General features: G+C 37.5%; 1 protein-coding gene across 2 annotated transcripts in view; it reads right to left on the bottom strand.

The window, feature by feature from the left end:
- LOC116641502 (ubiquinol-cytochrome-c reductase complex assembly factor 1) overlaps positions 1-21,704 on the bottom strand; it is a 97,307-nt gene that overhangs the window by 60,375 nt on the left and 15,228 nt on the right. The window contains exons 2-5 of one of the 2 annotated variants that reach the window (XM_032419220.1): positions 19,745-19,849; positions 9,600-9,695; positions 7,317-7,424; positions 77-149 (exon numbers count right to left, since the gene is read on the bottom strand). In XM_032419220.1, the coding sequence (XP_032275111.1) occupies positions 77-149; positions 7,317-7,424; positions 9,600-9,695; positions 19,745-19,849 (382 nt within the window). The remainder of the gene's footprint in view (positions 1-76; positions 150-7,316; positions 7,425-9,599; positions 9,696-19,744; positions 19,850-21,704) is intronic. The other variant, XM_032419222.1, reaches the window with a different exon arrangement.

Below are 21,704 nucleotides of genomic sequence, written 5' to 3'. Positions count from 1 at the left end.
CCGACTGAGCCAACCAGGCGCCCCATGAAAAGTAGATTCATTTTCCTTTTCAGAACTATCAAAAACAGTAACTTACTTAGAAAGAATTCCTCGAAGTCAGTTTTCTCCACACAGCTAGTATACATGCGCAGGGCCGCAATCTTAATCTTCTAGACAAAAAAAATAAAACCAAACTCAAGATATGACCAAGTATGTTCTAGTGCTATTAGATGTAGGTCACAACATCTTCAACTAGGAGGATGAGTCCAAACCTATCTCTAGGCAAATTTAATAGCTAAACCAACATAGATTATTTCTTTCTTAAAGCTAACCATTCACAAACTTCACACAATTTTCACATTTTATGATTTAGCATCAAAATATCAAAAAGATTTTTCCAATATTTAAATGAAATCTCTCCCTTAATTCAAACTCACTTCATCAGTGAAGGCTCTAAACCACTGTTCGGCATCACTCACATTAACTCTTTATATCCTGAAACCCCTTATATTAAAAAATTACCCATTCTTCTGACCAAAATCAAACACACCAAAAAAACCCCTCAATCTTTCAGCCTTACCTCAGAAGCACTACTATCTATTCTGTAAGTCTTTTTTATACCTTGGGGAAAGAGTTATTTTTTTCTATATTTTCCCTCGTTTTATAGTTTGCTGATTAAGAGAAGACTGTGCTTACAAATAAGAGTTTTTAATGAATGCAAAATATAGTAAAAGGATCAACATTTTACTATTCCCCAAAGCACTAAAGAATTCTCTTAGAATCTTGATCTGAGTGGTGGTTTTAATTTATTCACTGTACACTTAAGATCTGTATATTTTACTGTATGTATATTATGCCTCCATAAAAATAGATCTAAAAGTGAAAAATAAATTCTTTTAAAAGTTAAATTGTAGGTCTGAAGACCAACTCAGTGCTAAAGGAAGGAAGTATTCCTAGGGACTTTCAAAATATTTCTTTAAGGATACAATTAAATAAATTAGCCCATCCACAGAAGGCTTATAGCAGCTTATTTTTTCTTAAAGTGATAGAAAATTACAAACTCAAATATGCAGACTAAAAAAAATATGCAGAAACAGAATAAAATAGCAACTGAAGAAAAAACCATCTAGAATTTTAGTAAAGCTATGTTATTAAGGCTCAAAGTCACCAAAAATATACTATATCCAATACTACATAATGTTCATTTCTCAATACACTCTAGGGTCAAAACAGCAATGTCTCTTACGGGCAGAAGTACCCAAAATAAATTAAGGGATTATGTCTGTAATTTTAATTAAGATTTTTTTCTTTGCTAATTTGAGGTCTGTCATGTTTTCAAGTCTTTCAGAGTAAAGCTCATATAGGGGAAAACAGAATAAACATAACAACTGAAAAACAGATATATCTACATGGGAATAAATCAGCAAAAGACGCCAATTTAAACAAAACCTATGGTAAGACACTAAAAAAGAAGAGCAAATTAAACCTAAAAGCAAGCAGAAAGAATGATATAATAAAGAACAGAGATCAATAAAATTGGAAACAGAAAAATAGCAAAGAAAATCAAAGAAGCCAAAACCGGTTCCTCAATAATATCAGTAAAATTGATAAAACATTAATAGAACTGATCAAGGAAAAAAGAAAAAACAGAGAAGATAAAAATTAGCAGTATCAAGAATCAGAGAGGGTATCACAACATATCCTAATGATATTCATAGAATAATAAGGGACTATTATGAACACCTTTAGGACAACAGATGTGATTATTAGAGAAAATGGACAAATTCCTTGAAAAAACACAAATTACCAAAACTCCCTAGAATAAATAACATGAATAGTCCTATATCTATTAAAGAAATGGGATTTGTGATAAAAAAAAAAAATCTTCTCCAAAGAAAACTCCATGCTCAATGGCATCACTAAACATCACTCAATGTTTCTCCCAAACATCTAAAGAAATGATACTAAATCTACATGAACTCTTTCAGAAAACAAGAGGGAAGAACACTTCCTAGCTCTTTCTATAAGGCCAGTATTACCCTGATATCAAAACCAAAGTCATTAGAAGAAAATAAAACTACAGAACCACAGCCTTCATGAATATAGATGCAAAAATCCTTAACAAAATATTGACAAATCAAATCCAGCAATATTTTAAAAGGACAATAAATCACAACCAACTGGGATTTATCCCTGGAATGCAAAGCTGATTCAACATTAACAAATCAACTGGTGTGATTCACCGTATCAGCAGGCTAAAAAAGAAGCCTGCTGTTAACTTTGTTAACACCTGCAGCTCTAGGAAGTACTTGACACAGAACACATTTTGGGAAGTACTGGTCTGTACCATCATCAAACTAACGATATCCTCATATTGTTATGCTAATGATTTCGCTTTGACCAGCCTATTTCTATGCTTGAGACAGGGAGTTTAGGACATCTATTAGCTCTTCACTTCAGTCAACAAATAGTTTATTGCGTACCTAACTCAAGTACCTGATGTGGATCTGGATGTTGGGAATAGAGCAGTAAACAAAGAAGTCAAAAACTCCTGCTTTCATGAAGCCTACTGCCTACCTCAACTATAGACACATGGATAAATTTTTTTTTTTTTGCCTGTAAACATAGAAGAAGACACTCAACTTTATTAGTAACCAGAGGAATGCAAATTAAATCAAAAATACCATTTCACACCATCTAATTGGTAAACATTAAACCGTTTCACAGTATCAAGTGTTGGAAATGATACTAAACCTTAAAACCCTAGCTGATGGACATACAAACTGATAAAACAACTGATGATTATAATTTAATACAGTTAAAAATATTCATAGACTAGTACCCAGTAATTCCATCTCTCTCTCAAGAAACTCCTGCACAATTTAAAAGGTACTGTCATTATGAAAAAGCTAAAACAGCTTTCTTTGGTAAAGGAATAGTTAAGCTGTAGTTTAATTATATAATGTGAAGCTATTAAGCAGTGGAAATGAAAAAAATCAGATCTCCACTCAAAAACATAATGTTGACTAATAAAAACAGGTTGAAAAGTGAGATACCACTTATATAGTTTTTATGAATACGATACATAATAGTATATATGTTGTTTATGGATAATATATGAGTGGTAAAAGAACAAAAATGTACAAGGGGATGACAAAAATCAACTTTAGAACAGTAATTACCTTGGTGGAGAAAGAGAAGAAAGGAGAAATGGGCTGGTTTATTTTCTGTAAAAGTTTATCTTGGAAAAAATAAAACTAAAGCAAATATGGCAAAATAATATCTGTCAAATATGGGTAGTGGTATATAAATGTCAACACATTTACAATTTTAAGTAAAATTCCTAATGGCTTGGATTTTTTTCTCTAACTCCACAGTTTCCTTCAGATTCTCATATAGAGAGTTCTCTAGCTTCATAATTAATCATTCTGCCTGAGAAAGGCAGATTTGCCATCAAGACCCAAATCTTCCCTTGAGAAGGTTTTCCCCCACAACATGTTCATGAAGAAAGCCTTCATTACAAATAATGAAGACTTCACCAGACTGGCCAGTTATTTATACACTGCTCATAATGTGGCAATCAGGAGCATTTTATAGTTCCTCACTTTTCCTGCAGTGAAGCCAAGCCTTTATACTTGGGTGAGCCATTTTCCTGGACAAATGTCTAAAGCAAGTCCCCTAAGACCATCACAGAGGGACTGGAAATAACAACTTGGGGAATGAATTTCTTCCAAGATTCATGCATTAATATAAGCTAAAGAGGTAGGTGGACTAAATTCCACCCAGTCAATACAAATTGTTCTGGTTCTCAAAAGACTTCATGTTTATTTCATTCTAACTCTGGAAGACTTCATCAGTGTCCCTGATGAAAACACAAGCACCTCAGACAGCTTTAAGAAATGAAAATCAGGGGCGCCTGGGAGGCTCAGTTGGTTAAGCGACTGCCTTCGGCTCAGGTCATGATCCCGGAGTCCTGGGATCGAGCCCCACATTGGGCTCCTGGCTCGGCGGGGAGCCTGTTTCTCCCTCTGACCCTATCCCCTCTCATGCTGTTTCTCTCTCTCTCTCAAATAAATAAATAAATAAAATCTTTAAAAAAAAAAGAAAGAAATGAAAATCAGCTCTCCCACTGACTGATGCATCTTGTGCCATCTTACAAGATGAAAAATGAATGCAATAAAAGGTTTGCCCTAACAGCTGTGTGAGAGTTGGAGGGGCTTTGAAGTCATTTGAACCTTCTATTCTGTACTGGAATTCCTTCTACAGCATTCTTGATTCATAGTCAACCATCTGGGCCACTGTTGAAACAAGTCCAATGACCTTGGGAGGTTACCTATCCCCCTGAAGGAGAGTTCTTGTTAGATTTTTGTTTTATGAATGTAAATCTGCTTCATGTAACATTCATGAAATATCCACCACCCAGTGGAATACTTTAGTTAGATTAAGTCTCTTTATTTTTTATTTTTTTATTTTTTTAAATACCCGAGAAGAACCATCATGTCCTCTCTTTTCCAGGGTAAGCATCCCTATTTCCTTCAACCACTCTTCATCCAACACAGTTCCTGAAGCCTTCACAAGGCTCACTACCCACTTTTTTTTTTAAGATTTTATTTATTTATTTGAGAGAGAGACAGATAGTGAGACAGTGAGAGAGAGCACAAGCAGGAAGGAGAGGGAGAAGCAGGCTCCCGCCAAGCAGGGAGTCTGACATAGGGCTCGATCCCAGGATCCTGGGATCATGACCTGAGCCGAAGGCAGACGCTTAACTGACTGAGCCACCCAGGCGCCCCATCACTGCCCACTTCTGAATGCATTCCAGTTTGATAGTATCCTTCAGAACAGAAATAATTTTTTGGCTTTATGCTAATCTGGAAACTGCCTATTCTATGACATGTGACTGAACCTGGGAAATGTTGTCCTTGTCTTACCTGGTATTGCTACATAAAGATAATGGAAAAGAATGATTATTTCAGGACAAACAGGTAAGAAAAAGCTACATTTAAATTCCTAAATATGAATCTAGAAGAAAAATGAAACTACATATGAAAATGTTACAGAAAAAAATGGAGGAAAGATGGTTGATACTGCTGATGTCAAGCAGATATTTTACTCCCTAATGAAAGACATGTGGAAACACAAAACTCAAAGATCTTTCCAGTGCAATCCAATCCAAGCGTCTAGTCAAAGATAACTAAGTCAACACTTACTGAAAAAGGCTTGCAATCTTTCTTTCCATGTTTCTATCTATCTATCTGTCTATCTATTTATTTGAAAGAGAGAGAGAGCAGCAGAGGGAGAGAATCAGACTCCCCGCTGAGCAGGGAGCCCAACGTGGGACTCAATCCCAGGACCCCAGGACCATGACCCGAGCTGAAGGCAGAAGCTTAACCGACTGAGCCACCCAGGCACCCAGGGCTTGCAATCTTTCAAAATGGAAAGTTATACCTATGTTTTCCCACCCAAATTATACTAGAATGTCATACTTTGATGTTTTGATATCACAAATTAAAAAATGAAGGTTACAGAAAGTAGACACTGCCACATCACAAAGCCTTTTAAAATGCAAATATTAGGTACTTAGCTGAGGTCACAAAGGAACCAAGAAAAATCAAAGGCTAACTTAAACTACAACAGTGAAGAAATTTTCCTGATGATTTAGTAATCCTCCAAATGGTAGCCAACTTTCCCTCTGGAATCATAAAAAAACAGACTAGACAAAGCAATGGTAGCAACCAAGTGGAACTCAACCATCAAGAAATGAATAAAACAGGGACGCCTGGGTGGCTCAGTCGGTTAAGCGGCTGCCTTCGGCCCAGGTCATGATCCCAGGGTCCTGGGATCGAGTCCCACATCGGGCTCCTTGCTCAGCAGGGAACCTGCTTCTCCCTCTCTCCCTCTGCTTGTGCTCTCTCTGTCAAATAAATAAAATCTTTAAAAAAATAAAAAATAATAAATAAATAAATAAAAGAAATGAATAAAACAGTACATTTTTCCCTTTTTTTTTTCTTTCTGCTCTCACTTCCCTTTTCTTTTAATTAATTTCTAATTTTCAAACAAAACACATATTTTAAGTTTTTGAATCCAAATGCCATAATCACAAATCCTTTTTCCATAAAAGATTCTTGTTAAACACATTACCAAATATACCAATGATTATCATTTGCCAAAAGATTAAGATGTAAAAAAGATAACTTTAATGAATATAACTAATATTTCGCTGATGATTAAGAAGGCACTTCATAATCTTAGGGTCTCAAGAACATCATTATTACCTAGTATATGTGTTATCTTCTATACTTTTCAAAGCCCCTTAAAAACAAAATGTTTGTGGAATCACCATTTGCTTTCCAGAATTTATGTAAAAAAGAGATTATAGGGAAAAGCCTATACTTGCTGCAGTGAGAATTGTTAGGAAGAGAACCAGACCTTGCAAGGAGAAACTACAAGTAAAGTCTGTAATAAAATTGAAATTCTAATTTGAATCCATCCTGTTAAAATGGCATAACTGGCATTATTTGATCATTTGGGGCAAAGCTATGATGTTTTCTAGAAAAGTCCTCCCTACTGCTTTGTGTTGACTTGCTTTGATTAACATATAACTTATGACTGATTAGACTTATCCAATATTGTAGCAACCTTGAGAAGTATTAAAAGGCACTTCTGCTATAAAGTTAGAGAGAAATGCTAGCACCAGGAGATAACTGGGCTAATATTTTATTACTTTAATTGGTTAGAGGCATTGTTATAAAAACCCAGGGGCAAATATGCACCTGATGCAGAGAAGACATTCATGAATTTATAGCAAATAATGTGCTAGGCCAAGACTTGACTAGGAATGACATAGCTAGCAAATATCCCTCCATAGTAAGAATTATAATTAATTACAGAATTAATTACTTTAAAAATGCTTATTAGTAAAATTTTAACAAAAGTCACCATAATGACCTAGTGAAAAAAAATCATTTATGAATATGGATTCATCAAAGAGTAATATTTCTTAAGAATGCTACCCATCCGAACATTTGGCCCATCTACTTCCTTAGAACTCATTTGTATGGCCTATCATGTAGCAAGAGCCTGGAAAGCCCAGTCTTATTGGCTTGACTTGTCCTGAGATACTTCTAAGGAATCAGGTTAAGGGAACAAAGTATTCCAGATCCACATATTACATAGATTTGACTCAGAATGGGGGCTGGGGGGAGGGACAACACATTTCGAAGCTCTCAAAATAATGTATGAATTTCACAAAAGCAAAGCAGAAGCTTTACAAAAAACCTATGAGGAGCAGAAGGCCCAAAGCCCAAAAAGAAAATGAGAAGAATTTAAAAAGAATTTACCCATTTACTGTATTTCAAAGGTCCTGTAAATCCCATGGCTTCTATTATCTTCGTGAAGGCACCAACCTTCTCCTCAACAGGCTGTGGGGAATCCTTGGTAGTAGAAACCTATTTCATCAAAAAGAAGGGGACAAAATTAGTTGCAAGATAATTTTTTAAAAAGATTTATTTGGGGTGCCTGGGTGGCTCAGTCGGTTAAGCATCTGCCTTCGGCTCAGGTCATGATCTCAGGGTCCTGGGATTGTGTCCCGCATCGGGCTCCCTGCTCCACGGAGAGCCTGCTTCTCCCTCTCCCTCTGCCTGCTTCTCCCTCTGCTTCTTTCTCTGTCAAATAAATAAATAAATAAAATCTTTAAAATAAAAATGAAAAGATTTATTTATTTATTTGGGGGGGCAGAGTGAGAAAAAGTCTTTTTTTTTGGAAAGAAAGAGCACGAGCAGGGGGAGGGGCAGAGGTAGAGGGAGAAGCAGACTCCCCATTGAGCAGGGAGCCCCACAAGGGGCTCGATCCCAGAACCCTGTAATTATGACCTGAGCTGAAGCCAGATGCTTAACCAACTGAGCCACCCAGGTGCCCCCAGAGAGAAAGTCTTAAGCAGACTCCTCGCTGAGCATGGAGCCTGACGTGGGGCTCTATCTCACCACCCTGAGGATCACTACCTGAGCCAGAACGAAGAGCCGGATGCGTAACCAACTGCACCACCGAGCACCCCACAAAAGAATTTTTTAAAAAAGAATGCTTTTGTTTCTTATTAGATCTAAGGGTATTTTTTATTGCTTAGATTTTTTTTTTCACCTAGAATTTTTAATTCTCATTTTTCTGGGCATCTTATCACTCAGTGCAAATACATCTGGAACTCTAATAGGTATCCTTCAAATTTCAGAGCCACCTCACTGCCTATATGCCTATGAACCCATGTTGAGGAAATGACAGATTTGAGCTATCAGAATAAAAGTTCTATGGAAAAGAGTACTTTTAAAAGGAAATCTTGACCCGCATCTCTCAAAGAAGAATTCTGAGAAGAGGAATGCTCTGTGTTTTTAACATAACAGGAAAAGGAAAGAAAACTCCTGTCTGAAAGCAGTCAAAAGTCATTCAAAATCATAATCAACCAAAGCAAGCACTGAATAAATGTTCCTAAACTTGTATTTTTTATTATAACACATAAACTTGCAAATAAACTCCAAGAAAAACCTATTCTAACGCTAAGCCTCTCCAAATGAAGGCAGGCTATATAATCAATAAGAAATTCTCCAAAAGTTAATTACTTTAAACACATATGTTTTAACATATAAAAATCTTTACATTACTTTTAACATATAAAAAATCCGTAACAACTTTTTTCTCTAAAGTGTTTTCCAAGCAAGGCAGTACAACAGAAGAAATACAGGACACAGGATCAGAAGCTTTAGGTTCAAATATTCAGTTGAGGTTTTAGGATACAAACAATTCGGGGCACCTGCGTGGCTCAGTCGTTAGGCGTCTGCCTTCGGCTCAGGTCATGATCCCAGCGTCCTGGGATCGGGCCCCACATCAGGCTCCCTGCTCCGTGGGAGGCCTGCTTCTCCCTCTCCAACTCCCCCTGCTTGTGTCCCCTCTCTCGCTGAGTCTCTCTCTGTCAAATAAATAAATAAATAAAATCTAAAAAAAAAAAATGGAGGGGCGCCTGGGTGGCTCAGTTGGTTAAGCGACTGCCTTCGGCTCAGGTCATGATCCTGGAGTCCCTGGATCGAGTCCCGCATCGGGCTCCCTGCTCGGCGGGGAGCCTGCTTCTCCCTCTGACCCTCCCCCCTCTCATGTGCTCGCTCTCTCTCATTCTCTCTGTCTCAAATAAATAAATAAAATCTTTAAAAATATATATATAAATAAATAAATAAATAAATAAATAAAATGGATACAAACAATTCCTATCCTTGTGACCTCGGGCAAGTCACTTCACTTCCATGAACCTCACCTTCTGCATTCAATAAAATTCCTTGCTTCGGGGCCCCTGGGTGGCTCAGTTGGTTAAGCGACTGCCTTCGGCTCAGGTCATGATCCTGGAGTCCCTGAATCGAGTTCCGCATCGGGCTCCCTGCTCGGCAGGGAGTCTGCTTCGCCCTCTGACCCTATCCCCTCTCATGTGTTCTCTCTCTCTCTTTCTCTCTCTCTCAAATAAATAAATAAAATCTTTAAAAAAAAAAAAATTCCTTGCTTCATCCAGCTAACAATTTTGCTGAGGGTCAAATAAGAACACCTGTGTGAAAGCAGTCTATAATGTAGAAAACACTAATAATTCTCACCTTATTTGTGGTGTGATACTTCCTCCCCCACTGAACATCTATCCCAGGAATCTGTTCTGATCCACCACATTCTAGGGACTGGCTCATCTGAGGCCACTGGGGGATTAAAAAAAAACAGATGTAAGCAACAGAGAGCATTACTCTGAGTAGAGCTGCTTCAAAGTAAACACTATAGAATCTTTCCAGCTTTGCTTAACCTAGTTCCTGGTGATCTGATCACTAAAAGAATCCAAGATGGGCACCTAAAATTGTGTCTGGTATGCAGTAGGTACTCAATAAACATCTGTTGGATACCTGAATAAATAAAAGGATTCGGTCCTGGAAACCTGGAACTAAATAAATCTGAGTCAACTCTAAGAACTAGAATTGCAATAAAGACCTACCTAAACATTGGCAGCAGTGTGGTATAAGGGAGGAAAAAAAAGACTCTTAACAGTCAATTTTAAGTTTAAAGCCTGCTTCTGCCACATATAAGCTGGGTGGCCATGAGCAACTTACCGAACCTCAGTTGTAGGGAGGACTGAAGAAGATAACACATGTAAAGTACCTTTCACAAAATACTCAATAAACAGAAGCTTCCATCCTCACCATAATCACCAACATCATTGTTGTTCAGATCAGAATTGCCTTCCTTTTATGTTCCCATTGCACTTGAATGTACTTTGGTAATAAAACAGCCATTATTTACAATTTTCATGTGCCACGTACTATGCTAAGTGCCTTACATATATTGCCTTCTTTAATACTCACCATAACACTATTAGGTTGGTATTAAAATCAAGACCAATAAACATAGTTTTGAAAATAAATTCCCAAGGGAAAAAATTTCATGTAAGAGAGCCTCACTGTAGCATTATTCACAAGAGTGAAAACTGGGGAGGGGGGGAAGGGAGTCCAATAAGATGGTTAAATTACAGTAAAGTCACTCAATGGAAAATCAGATAGTCATTGAGATTTTTTTAATACACTTTATTTTTTAAAACCATTTTATGTTCACAGCAATGCTGAGCAGGAAGTACAGAGAACTCCCATAAACCCCTTCTTCATACACTCACATCCTCCAATATCAACATTCCCCAGCAGAACAGGACATTTCTTACAATAGATGAACCTACCCTGACACATCATTATCACCCAAAGTCCATAGTTTACATTAAAGCTCATTATTCTGGCAACATGAAAACACTTAAATGTATAAAATTATAGGTAAAAACATGAATGCATATGGGCATCTCTAGAAACATACAGAAATTAAAGAGTTATTTTGTTAAGGTAGTAGAACTATGGATGAATTTAGGAATAGTTTCCAAATTCTCAGTAATGTTCTATTACCTTTACTAAAAAGGGGTGAGGGAGCAGAAGGAGGGTTACCCCTTCAATTCTGGTTTATTCCAAGAAGAGAGGGAAAACATGAAATGAAAATGATTTTTTTCTTTAATCCTAATGAGGGAAAAACAGAATTTCTAATTTAGAGTTACCATGTACTTTTCTTTCCAAATAAGGATATTAAAAAATTAGTTAGGATTTTCCTTGTCAGTCCCAAGGACACTTACACTTTAATTCATAGGTATTAAGGAGGCTTTGTAAAACAGACTAAACACAGAACACCTCCCATTACATTACATACATCAATATAATGGTTTATCTAGAACACAAAGCACTCAAACAGGTTCAAAGAACAACCGGCAACAATTTCAACTAGCTGTGCTTTGGCACAAATTCTCTTTTACTAGATTACATGATCCTTCTCTTCTCCCATAGCTCCAGGAGTAACCAATGGATTCCTGTGTGATTGTCTCACCAACTGCTATATTTCTGTCCTACCATTATTCATGAGTTAACATTTAACACTCTTTGAAATACTGAAGTAACTAGGTATATAGTACCAAGAACACCACCTAGTTTCCCCATACCTACACATATCTATAAATATACACATTTACTATTTGTTGTTCTTGCCCCCCAAAAAAGATTCCCTTGACCTTTAAAGACATCAATTTTTCCTTTCTTTAAAATGAAAAGATACCAATAAACAACTTTTTGTAAAAGAAAAAAAAATACCCTGAAATACTCAAATGTCACTTTTTCAAAGAGGCCTTCTCTGACCATTTTATCTAAAACAGTTTATCATCCCATTATTCTCTATCACAGCAGTAGCCTGTTCATTTCATTCATAGTACTCATTATAATGTACAATTATATATTTATGAAACTTGCTTATTTTCTATCACCACTACCAAAAAGAACCATGAGGGTAGAAACCAGGCATATTACCAGAATCAAATACAGTGTGTTAGATATGGGAAACATTCAAATATTTGTTGAATGAACAAACCCAACCACTTATATGGTTATTTCTTATTATTTCCTCTGTCTTTAATTATATACACGCTATGTATACATGCTTCATTCACCCAAACTTTATTAAACGCCCACAATATGCAAGCCTTTGCGTGAGGTTTTAGGATACAAACAATTCCTATCCTCAAGCAGCTCATAGTCTTACGGAGAACAGAAAGAAGACTCACTACACAAGAAACGGAACCAAATATCACATTTTAAAATGGTTAAAGGGGTGCCTGGGTGGCTCAGTCAGTTAAACATCCAACTCTTGATCAGCTCACGTCATGATCTCAGAGTCATGGGATCAAGCCCCGCATCGGGACTCGGCATTCAGTGGGAGTCTGCTGGAGATTCTCTCTCTCCCTCTCCCTCTGCCCCTCCCCTTGTTTATGCTCTCTCTCTCTCGCTCGCTCATAAATAAATCTTAAAAAAATAAAAATAAAAAATAAAAATAAATAAAATGGTTAAAGATCATGTACCCCCCCCACACACACATACACAGAAGTGTTAGCGAAGAGGCAGAGCAACCAGAACTCTCATACATTGCTGGTGGGAGTGTAAAATGGTACAATCACTTCGGAAAATTACTTGGCGGTATCTACATAAGCTGAATGTATGCACATTCTATAAAACTCAGCAATTCCACTTCTAAGTATATACACCAACAGAAAAGTGTACATATGTTTACCAAAAACCATTTTTAAGAATGTTCATAGCAAAAAAAAAAAAAAAAAGAATGTTCATAGCAGCACTATTATTAACAGCTCAAATTGGAAACAATATAAATCCCATCAATAGATACGTAAATGAGTCATGGTATATTTATATAATAAAATGCTACACAACAATAAGAATGAATAAACTATTACTACACAAAGCAATACTGATGAAGCAGACATACTGTACATACAGAGTACATACTGTATGTTTAAAAGGCAAAACTATTTTATGATATTCAAAGTGAAGACTGCAGTTAACCTTGGCTATGGGTAGTGACTGGGGGCTCAAGGAGCTTCCTGGGTTCTATTTCTTGATCTGGGTGCTGGTTAGTTCACTTTGTAATGATTCATTGACCTGTACACTTATGATTTATGCCTTATCTATATTTTTATTATACTTCAATAAAATGTACAAAAATGCTTAAAGGTGTGTAATAAACAGTGTAAGCTATAGAAATTTGGAGGGGAAAAGAATTGCATAGTCATCCAAAAAGACTTCACAAAGAAGCCTTAAGAAGTGGGCAGAATAGAGAAGGTAAGAAGTCAAAGTGGAGGAAGCACAGTAGAATAGAAAAGCACAGAAGCAGAACAACCAGCTCTGCTTGTCATAAATTTGTTTTGAGAACCAAATAAAACAGTGTACATGAAAAAATAAGCAAGCTATAAGGCATAACATAAATGCAAAGACCTATTCCAGACAACTCCAATGATAAGCTCTTTTGCAGGCAGCCCCTCATTAAAATAAATATAAGATTTGACCCTTATTTTTTTCTTTTGCTTTCAGAAAGGTTCTGAAAGTAAAGAGACCTCCCTGATCTGAAAGAAAGAAAGAGGGAGGAAGGGAAGGGAGGGGCGGGGTGGGGAAGGGAAGAGAAAGGAAAAAAGAAAAAAGGAAGAAAAGGAAGGAAGGAAGGAAGGACTCCAGCAATTCGGGAATATCACAGTGTACCTAACTGATCCTTTTAGCAAAACTATAAGCTCTCCCAGGGCACAGTCTATCTTATACTTCTTTTATCTTCCATCCATTGCTCAATATCATTCTGGGCATGGAGTCAGCACTCAATAAAACTTAGGTGGATTTTTTTCCAATGGTTTTTGTTGTTGTTGTTGTTGTGTTTGCTTGTTTGTTTTTTTAAATAGAAGGATAATCTGGAGAAGGTCCAGAAAAGAACCACAGGAATGATCAAAGAGATGAATAAAAAGTCCTAGTGGAAAGGTTAAAATGAATTGAGGCTGTTGAGCTTGGAGAAAAAGCAACTGAAGAACTAAGGAGTAACTCAGAATAACAACAGTTGAGCTGGAAAAAATCTCATAGATCTAAGTCCAACCTTTTCATTTCACAGATGAGGAAACTAAGACCCAGGGAAAGCTTGCAACTTGAGGTAGTTTTAGGACAATTTTTTTTTTTTAAGTTTCAATTTATACAGTGAGGATAAAACTTACCCAAGTAGCATGAACATACAGACAGCAAAAAAAACAGCAATTACAATTTACTGAAGATCTCCTATATACCCTGCACCTATATGCTTGACATTTTACTTAAATTATCTCACAACAACTCTACAAAGTTGATACTATTTTCTCCCATTTTAGAAATGAGGACACTAGGGGCGCCTGGGTGGCTCAGTCATTAAGCGTCTGCCTTCGGCTCAGGTCGTGATCCCAGGGTCCTGGGATCGAGCCCCACATCGGGCTCCCTGCTCCTCCCTCTCCCACTCCCCCTGCTTGCATTCCCTCTCTCGCTGTGTCTCTCTCCGTCAAATAAATAAATAAAATCTTAAAAAAAAAAAAAAAAAGAAATGAGGACACTAAGGCCCAAAGAAGAAAAGTTCACTGAGGGATTAAACATATATTCAGAGCTATCTTCTTTCCCCTATATCAAGCTGCTTTCAAAAACTTAAGTAGAGGTCAATGACATATGGTCTGCACACTGAACACAAATATCTTAATTTCTAAACACACCAAATACCATTCTCCAGTTAAAGGAACCAGGGCTCCTTAAAGAAATTGCTGAATCTAGGGCTAAAGGAAAGAAAATACAACATGAACTTGAAACATCTTGTGGTGCTAGGAAACAAAGAATGTTCAAAAATGATGAAAGCATGTAGAAAGGAACTTGAAGGAGTTCCTAAGAGCCAAACCTGGGACAATTTGATCAACAAAATTAATAATATGCAAGATGAATTACAACTCATAGAGGGAAATAAATATCCATGAGCTCATACTGATATAAATAATTGAATAAATAAATGGAGAAGTAACAACTCTTCCTAACAGTAGAATTCCAAGCATAAATATAATAGTCATGATGGAAATAGAAAATCATCATTATACAAACACCACAGTAATGATTATTGCAGTCAAGAACCATCAATAGAATTACCACATAATGCAGTAATCTCACTTCTGGGTATACATCCAAAAGAATTTAAAGCAAGACCTTGAAGAGATATTTGCACACTATATCACTGCAGCATTATTCACAATAGCCAAGATGTGGAAGCAACCCAAATGTCCATCAAAATGGATAAAGCAAATGTGGTATATACATACAATGGAAAATTACACAGCCTTTAAAAAGTGAAATCCTGTCACATGCTACAATATGGATGAACCTTAAGGACATTATGCTAAGCAACATAAGTCACAAAGGGACAAATACTATATGATTCCACTCATATGTAGTATCCAAAATAGTCTAAATCATAGAAACAGAAAGTAGAAATGTGGTTGCCAGAGGTGGGGTGGGGTGAATTAGTGTTTAATGGGTATAGAATTTCATTTTAGCAAGATGAAAAAGTTCTAGAGATCTATTGTACAACAATGTGAATATACGGGGCGCCTGGGTGGCTCAGTCGTTAAGCACCTGTCTTCGGCTCGGGTCATGGTCCCAGGTTCCTGGGATTGAGCCCAGCATCGGGCTCCCCGCTCCAGCGGGAAGCCTGCTTCTCCCTCTCCCACTCCCCCTGCTTGTGTTCCCTCTCTCTCTGTGTCTCTCTCTATCAAATAAATAAATAAAATCTTTTAAAAAAATAAAAACAATGTGAATATACTTTACACTACTAAACTATATACATAAAAATGGTTAACATAGTAAATTTAATGCTATGTGTTTTTTCTAACTACAACTTTTATTTATTTATTAATACTTTTATTAATACAACTTTTATTTATTTATTTATTTATTTATTTATTTATTTATTTATTTATTATTTTAAAAGTAGGGGTGCTAACAACTGAGCCACCTAGGCGCCCCTACTTTTAAAATAATTAATTAATTAATATTATATATCTTAAAAAAAGAACCACTGGTGGGTGTTAAAAGTAGTGAGCAGAAGTATGCTGAGAAACAGGATATCTGCATAGATTCTAAGTATCTTCTCACAAGGTACTTATTAATTACAAAGGGGAAAATAGTAAGTTTATAGTAGGGAAACCTGACAGACACCAATTTAATAATCAAGTAATCAAAGTTAACATCACCAGTAACAATACATATTGGCATCATACATCCCCTGTAATTATGCACTGAGAAGGGAACATCACTTTAGCCAAAACTGCATAACCTAATTATAAGAAAATATTAAACAAACTCAAATTGAAGAACCAAAAAAAGGACATTAGTGGAAAAAAGACTGGTAAAATTGGACTAAGTTACATAGATTAGTTAATAGTATTATATCAGTGTTAATTTCCTAGTTTCAATAATTGCACTATGGCTATAGAAGATATTAGCATTAGAGAAAACTGGGCGAAAGGTATATGGGAACCCTACTGTTTTTACAATTTTTCTGTAAGTATAATTTATTTCAAAATTTAAAAGAGTTTTTATTGTTTGGGGGTTTTTTTAAGATTTTTTATTTATTTGACACAGACAGAGTGGGAGAGAGGGAGAGAGCACAAGCAGGGGCAGCAGCAGGCAGGGGAGAAGCAGGCTCCCCACTGAGCAGGGAGCCCGACGTAGGGCTCGATCCCAGGACTCTGGGATCATGACCTGAGCCAAAGGCAGACGCTTAACCGACTGAGCCACCCAGGCGCCCTGTTTCGTTTTTTTTTTTTTTAAGATTTATTTATTTATTTATTTGAGAGAGAGCAGAATGAGTGAGAACATAGTGGGGGGCAGAGGCAGAGGGAGACAAAGAAGCAGGCTCCCTGCTCAGCAGGGAGCCCGACACGGGGCTCAATCCCAGGACCCCAGGATCACGACCTGAGCCAAAGGCAGACTCTTAACCTACTGAGCCACCCAGGTGCCCCTAAAAAAAATGTTTTTAAAGTAGACTCATCAAAGTATGACAGAACTTCAAAAGGTTATTTAGGAAAGACAGAGATGAGAATACAATGTCCCTAGCTTTTTGAAAATGGTAACAGGATTATAGCATTGGACATTACTTTGGAGATCATCTGATACTATCACTCAACCAATGAAGAATTCTTTTATGTCATGTCCTTAACATATAGTCTTTCAATCATTGCCTGAATACTTCCAGTAACAGGAAATTTACTATGTCAAAATGCAGGGGCGCCTGGGTGGCTCAGACGATTAAGCGTCTGCCTTCGGCTCAGGCCATGATTCCAGGGTCCTGGGATCAAGCCCCACGTCGGGCTCCTGGCTCAGTGGGGAGCCTGCTTCTCCCTCTCCCTCTGCCTCTCTCCCTGCTCATGCTCTCTCTCTCTCTGTATCTCTGTGTCTCAAATGAATAAATAAAATCTTAAAAAAAAAAAAAAATGCAGGCCACACATTCCATGACCCCACAATTCTAATTAACACAAAGTTCTTCTCCATTCTGAGCTAAATCTGTCTCCCTGTCAGACATGTACCTGAGGAAAACCAGAGTTCCAACCAGGGGTCCTCAAAGTGGGAAAATGTGTCAATGAGGCACATTTTGTCAATACGACAAAATGTCCAGTTTATTTACATTGGCTAAAATTACATTTTGTCAGCATGAGATAAGCCACCCTTAAGTTATTTACATGGATGATTTGCTTTAATGCTGTCCCAGAACCTAATATGGTACCTGGTACATATTAGGTACTCAAGAAATGTTTATTGATTCACAGAACAAGGCACAAGTCTGAGTCACATGATGAGTTTCCCCCTCCACCACCTATGTATGCACAAAAACAAATGACTTAGAACTCTATGATAAATTCCATTAAAAGTTTCCAATGCATAAATGCATAGAACACACCCCAACTCTGAAAAGAAATAGCTGCATGACTACACAAAGTAGAATGCCTCCTCTGTACAGACATATTCTTTACTCATTCAACATATATTTAGTGCCTACTCTGGGCCAGGGTGAGTGAGAAGCCCAGGAAGTACAGGCACAAACAAAACATCCTCAGAAGGGCACGGCTTGAGGCGCCTGGGTGACTCAGTCGGTTAAGCGTCTGCCTTCAGCTCAGGTCATGATCCCGGGGTCCTGGGATCGAGTCCCACATCTGGCTCTCTGCTCAGTGGGGAGTCTGCTTCTCCCTCTCCCTCTGTGATCTCTCTCACTTTTGCTCTGTCTCAAATAAATAAATAAAATCTTAAAAAAAAAAAAAAAAAGAAGGGCAAGGCTTACATACTACTTAGAGGGAATTACACTATTTTAAATCATTTTGGTATAGTATATTTACATAAATTATGTAACACAATTTTATATCAAAAATATTTTTAATTGCATCAAATATGAAAAAGAAGTTAGTGGCTACAGAAGGAATTCATATAAATTAGTAAGAAAAATAAATTCCCATAGATAAATGGAGAAATGATACAAGTTTATGATTTTTACAAACTAGAATATGACTGATAAACATAGAAAAATGTTTAGCCCTGACAGATAAACAGAGAAATACAAAGCAAAACAAGGTGGGGGGGAGCACCTGGGTGGCTCAGTCGTTAAGTATCTGCCTTCGGCTCAAGTCATGGTCCCAGGGTCCTGGGATCAAGCCCCACATCGGGCTCCCTGCTCCGTGGGAAGCCTGCTTCTCCCTCTCCCACTCCCCCTGTTTGTGTTCCCTCTCTCTCTGTGTCTCTGTCAAAGAAGTAAAATCTTTAAAAAAAAACAAAAAACAAAGCAAAACAAGGTAACATTTTCTACCCAGTTAATTTTTTTTAAAACACCCAATTCAGGGGAGTTAATAATGAAAGACTAGTTATATATACATTGCTGGTGGCACTATAAATTAAAACAACCTTATGGAGAGAGAAACTGCTCATGCTCATTGACCCAGGGTATACCCTCCTAGTAACTTATCTTTAATAAATAATTAAAAATTTTAAAAACTATTTATCAAGAAAATGGTAACTATATTAAAGCCTATAATGGCAAAAAAATATTGGAAATAATTTTAGTATCAAACAAAGCCTAAGTCAATAGAATAACACGTAGCCATTAAAAAATTTAATTATGCAATCTATCTAACATGAATAATGTCTGCTCTAATAAGTGAAAACGCACCAGAAAAAAAAATTCTGTGGATATTTGTTAAGGTATCTAAGGAAAAAATTAGTACACACACACACACATAAGGACTGGAAAAAAAACCAGCAGATGTTTTCACGTTTGAGGTCATGGATGATTTTTATTTCCTTTATTACTAAATTATTTGTATAATTAACAAAAATCAGGAGAAAAAACTCTCAAGGAGGGTCCAAGGTAATGAATCATGTGGTCAGTGGTAAACTAAGGCCTCAAATAATTGTTCCTTTGGATTTTGTGTTCATAAAAAGAAAAAGAAAAAAAAAAAGGAAGAAACATTTCTTACCCCAAGTAAAAGTGGCACAATGTGGCTACAAAAAGAAAACTGAAGTTAACTCTGAGACGAATATCTGGAAACATTCCCAACGTAAAAATCATCAGACTGTAGCATGGTATCCTAGGCTAAGTTCCACTGCTGGGGTATTTAGAAGCAACGCCCTAGACACCATACTGTGGGAATCAGTCCTGAGCTGGCACCACAGAGACCCAGAAGTGGTCTCATGAGGTTCTTCCATCACACAATTTGTTTGGTTAATCTATATATAACTATAAATATATGACATTTGCAAATAAACACCAAGGTTTTCATACCAAGCAAAGGAACAACAAACCTTACCTGGAAAGTACCAGACAGAGCCCTGCCCCACTGTCCCTGTGTAGAAGACACAGGTACCAATTGGCTGCATACTGGAACCCACTGGGAAATGTTAATCCGGTTCCTCTAGAGAAAGAAAAAAATGTCTGTCAAGAATTATATCCAACTCCATGTATAGAAGTGTAGAAATCCTGCCAGAACAGGGTACATGAAAAGAGAACTTCCGGGGCGCCTGGGTGGCTCATTCAGTTAAGCGTCTGCCTTCGGCTCCGGTCATGATCCCAGGGTCCTGGGATCGAGTGCGGTGTCGGGCTCCCTGCTCAGCTGGGAGTCTGCTTCTCCCTCTCCCTCTGCCCCTCTCTCCGCTCATGCTCTCTCTCTGTCAAATAAATAAAATCTTTTTTTTTTAAGATTTTATTTATTTATTTGACAGAGAGAGACACAGCGAGAGAGGGAACACAAGCAGGGGGAGTGGGAGAGGGAGAAGCAGGCCTCCCGCCAAGCAGGGAGCCCTATGCGGGGCTCGATCCCAGAACCCTGGGATCATGACCTGAGCCAAAGGCAGACGCTTAATGACTGAGCCACCCAGGAGCCCCATCAAATAAATAAATAAAATTTATTTTAAGAAAAAAAGAAAACTTCCAAAATAGGACCAGGACCAAACCTCCCCATGCTCATCTCTCTAAGGATAAGATGAACCCCTGCCTATTCCTGATCCATGAACCAAAACAACTCTAGTAATGGCTGACTCAAAAAGGGGGACATGGTTCCCTCTCAGGAAAGTAACAAAATAAGCAGACTTCAGGCATTTTACAATTAGGTTATCATTTAAACAAGAGTTTGCAATGCCTTTTTGTAAACACTGACTTGTCTGATCTTTACAGAATCCCTTTATAGTAAGCCGTGTGGATCATTATCATCCTCAAAAGGATGAAGAACCTAGGGCTGAAATTTTTAGGGTGAGAAAACACAGCAGGCCAATTTGATTTCCAAAACAAAAGAGGAGGATTAAATGGCTGTTAGAGTTATGACTGAAGTTCAGTTTTCCCCTCTGGTATTAAATGACCTCAGAAAGGCCTCGGCCAAAGTAAAAGACTAGGCTGGGGAAAAGAAAAGCTCCATTTTGTAAATGAAAAGCCTGCTTTATTTTACAAACCTGAAATACATTCCACTGTATAAATGACATTCATGTACACAGTACTGGAGATCTCTATTCTAAGAACCAACTTTGAGGGATCCAAGGGTTTCTTTCTACTTGACCTATAGGCTTTATAGGGCCACAATGAGGACTGGATACATAAATTGTTTAAAAACACTTTGCCAGGGGCTCAGTAGATTAAGCATCAGACTCTTGATTTCGGCTCAGGTCATGATCTCAGGGTGATGAGAGCGAGCCCCACTTCAGGCTCCATGCTGAGCATGGAACCTGCTTGAGATTCTCTCCCTCTCCCTCTGCCCCCCACACCCCACCCTCGCTCATGTGCACACACATGTGCACACACTCTAAAAGATAAATAAATAAAAATTAATTAATTTTAAAAAAAACACATAAACTACAGTACTAGGAGCCAAAGATCTGGATTCTAGTTTAAACTCAGCTATTCTAATAGGATCTTTACAAATAATTTACCCTGTACAATGCACAGGTTCCTCATAGCAATTATTAGTAATACTTATGAGCACTTGATATGTGCTGGGCACTTTTCTAGGTACTTTACATATATAAACTCATTTAAAGCTCACAATCACCACCCAATGAATGACCTAAGAATATTGCCATTATCTCAAATGGATAAAGAAACTGAGGTATGGCCATTTGCAACGACGTGGATGGAACTGGAGGGTATTATGCTGAGCGAAATAAGTCAAACAGAGAAAGACATGTATCATATGACCTCACTGATATGAGGAATTCTTAATCTCAGGAAACAAACTGAGGGTTGCTGGAGTGGGGGGTGGGGTGGGAGGGATGGGGTGACTG

The sequence above is a fragment of the Phoca vitulina genome, unplaced genomic scaffold, assembly GCF_004348235.1.
Source record: "Phoca vitulina isolate PV1807 unplaced genomic scaffold, GSC_HSeal_1.0 scaffold22, whole genome shotgun sequence".
In the NCBI taxonomy this organism is placed as follows: Eukaryota; Metazoa; Chordata; class Mammalia; order Carnivora; family Phocidae; genus Phoca; species Phoca vitulina.
Note: the sequence above shows the minus strand (reverse complement) of the source record. Positions and strands in the feature narration are given on the sequence as shown.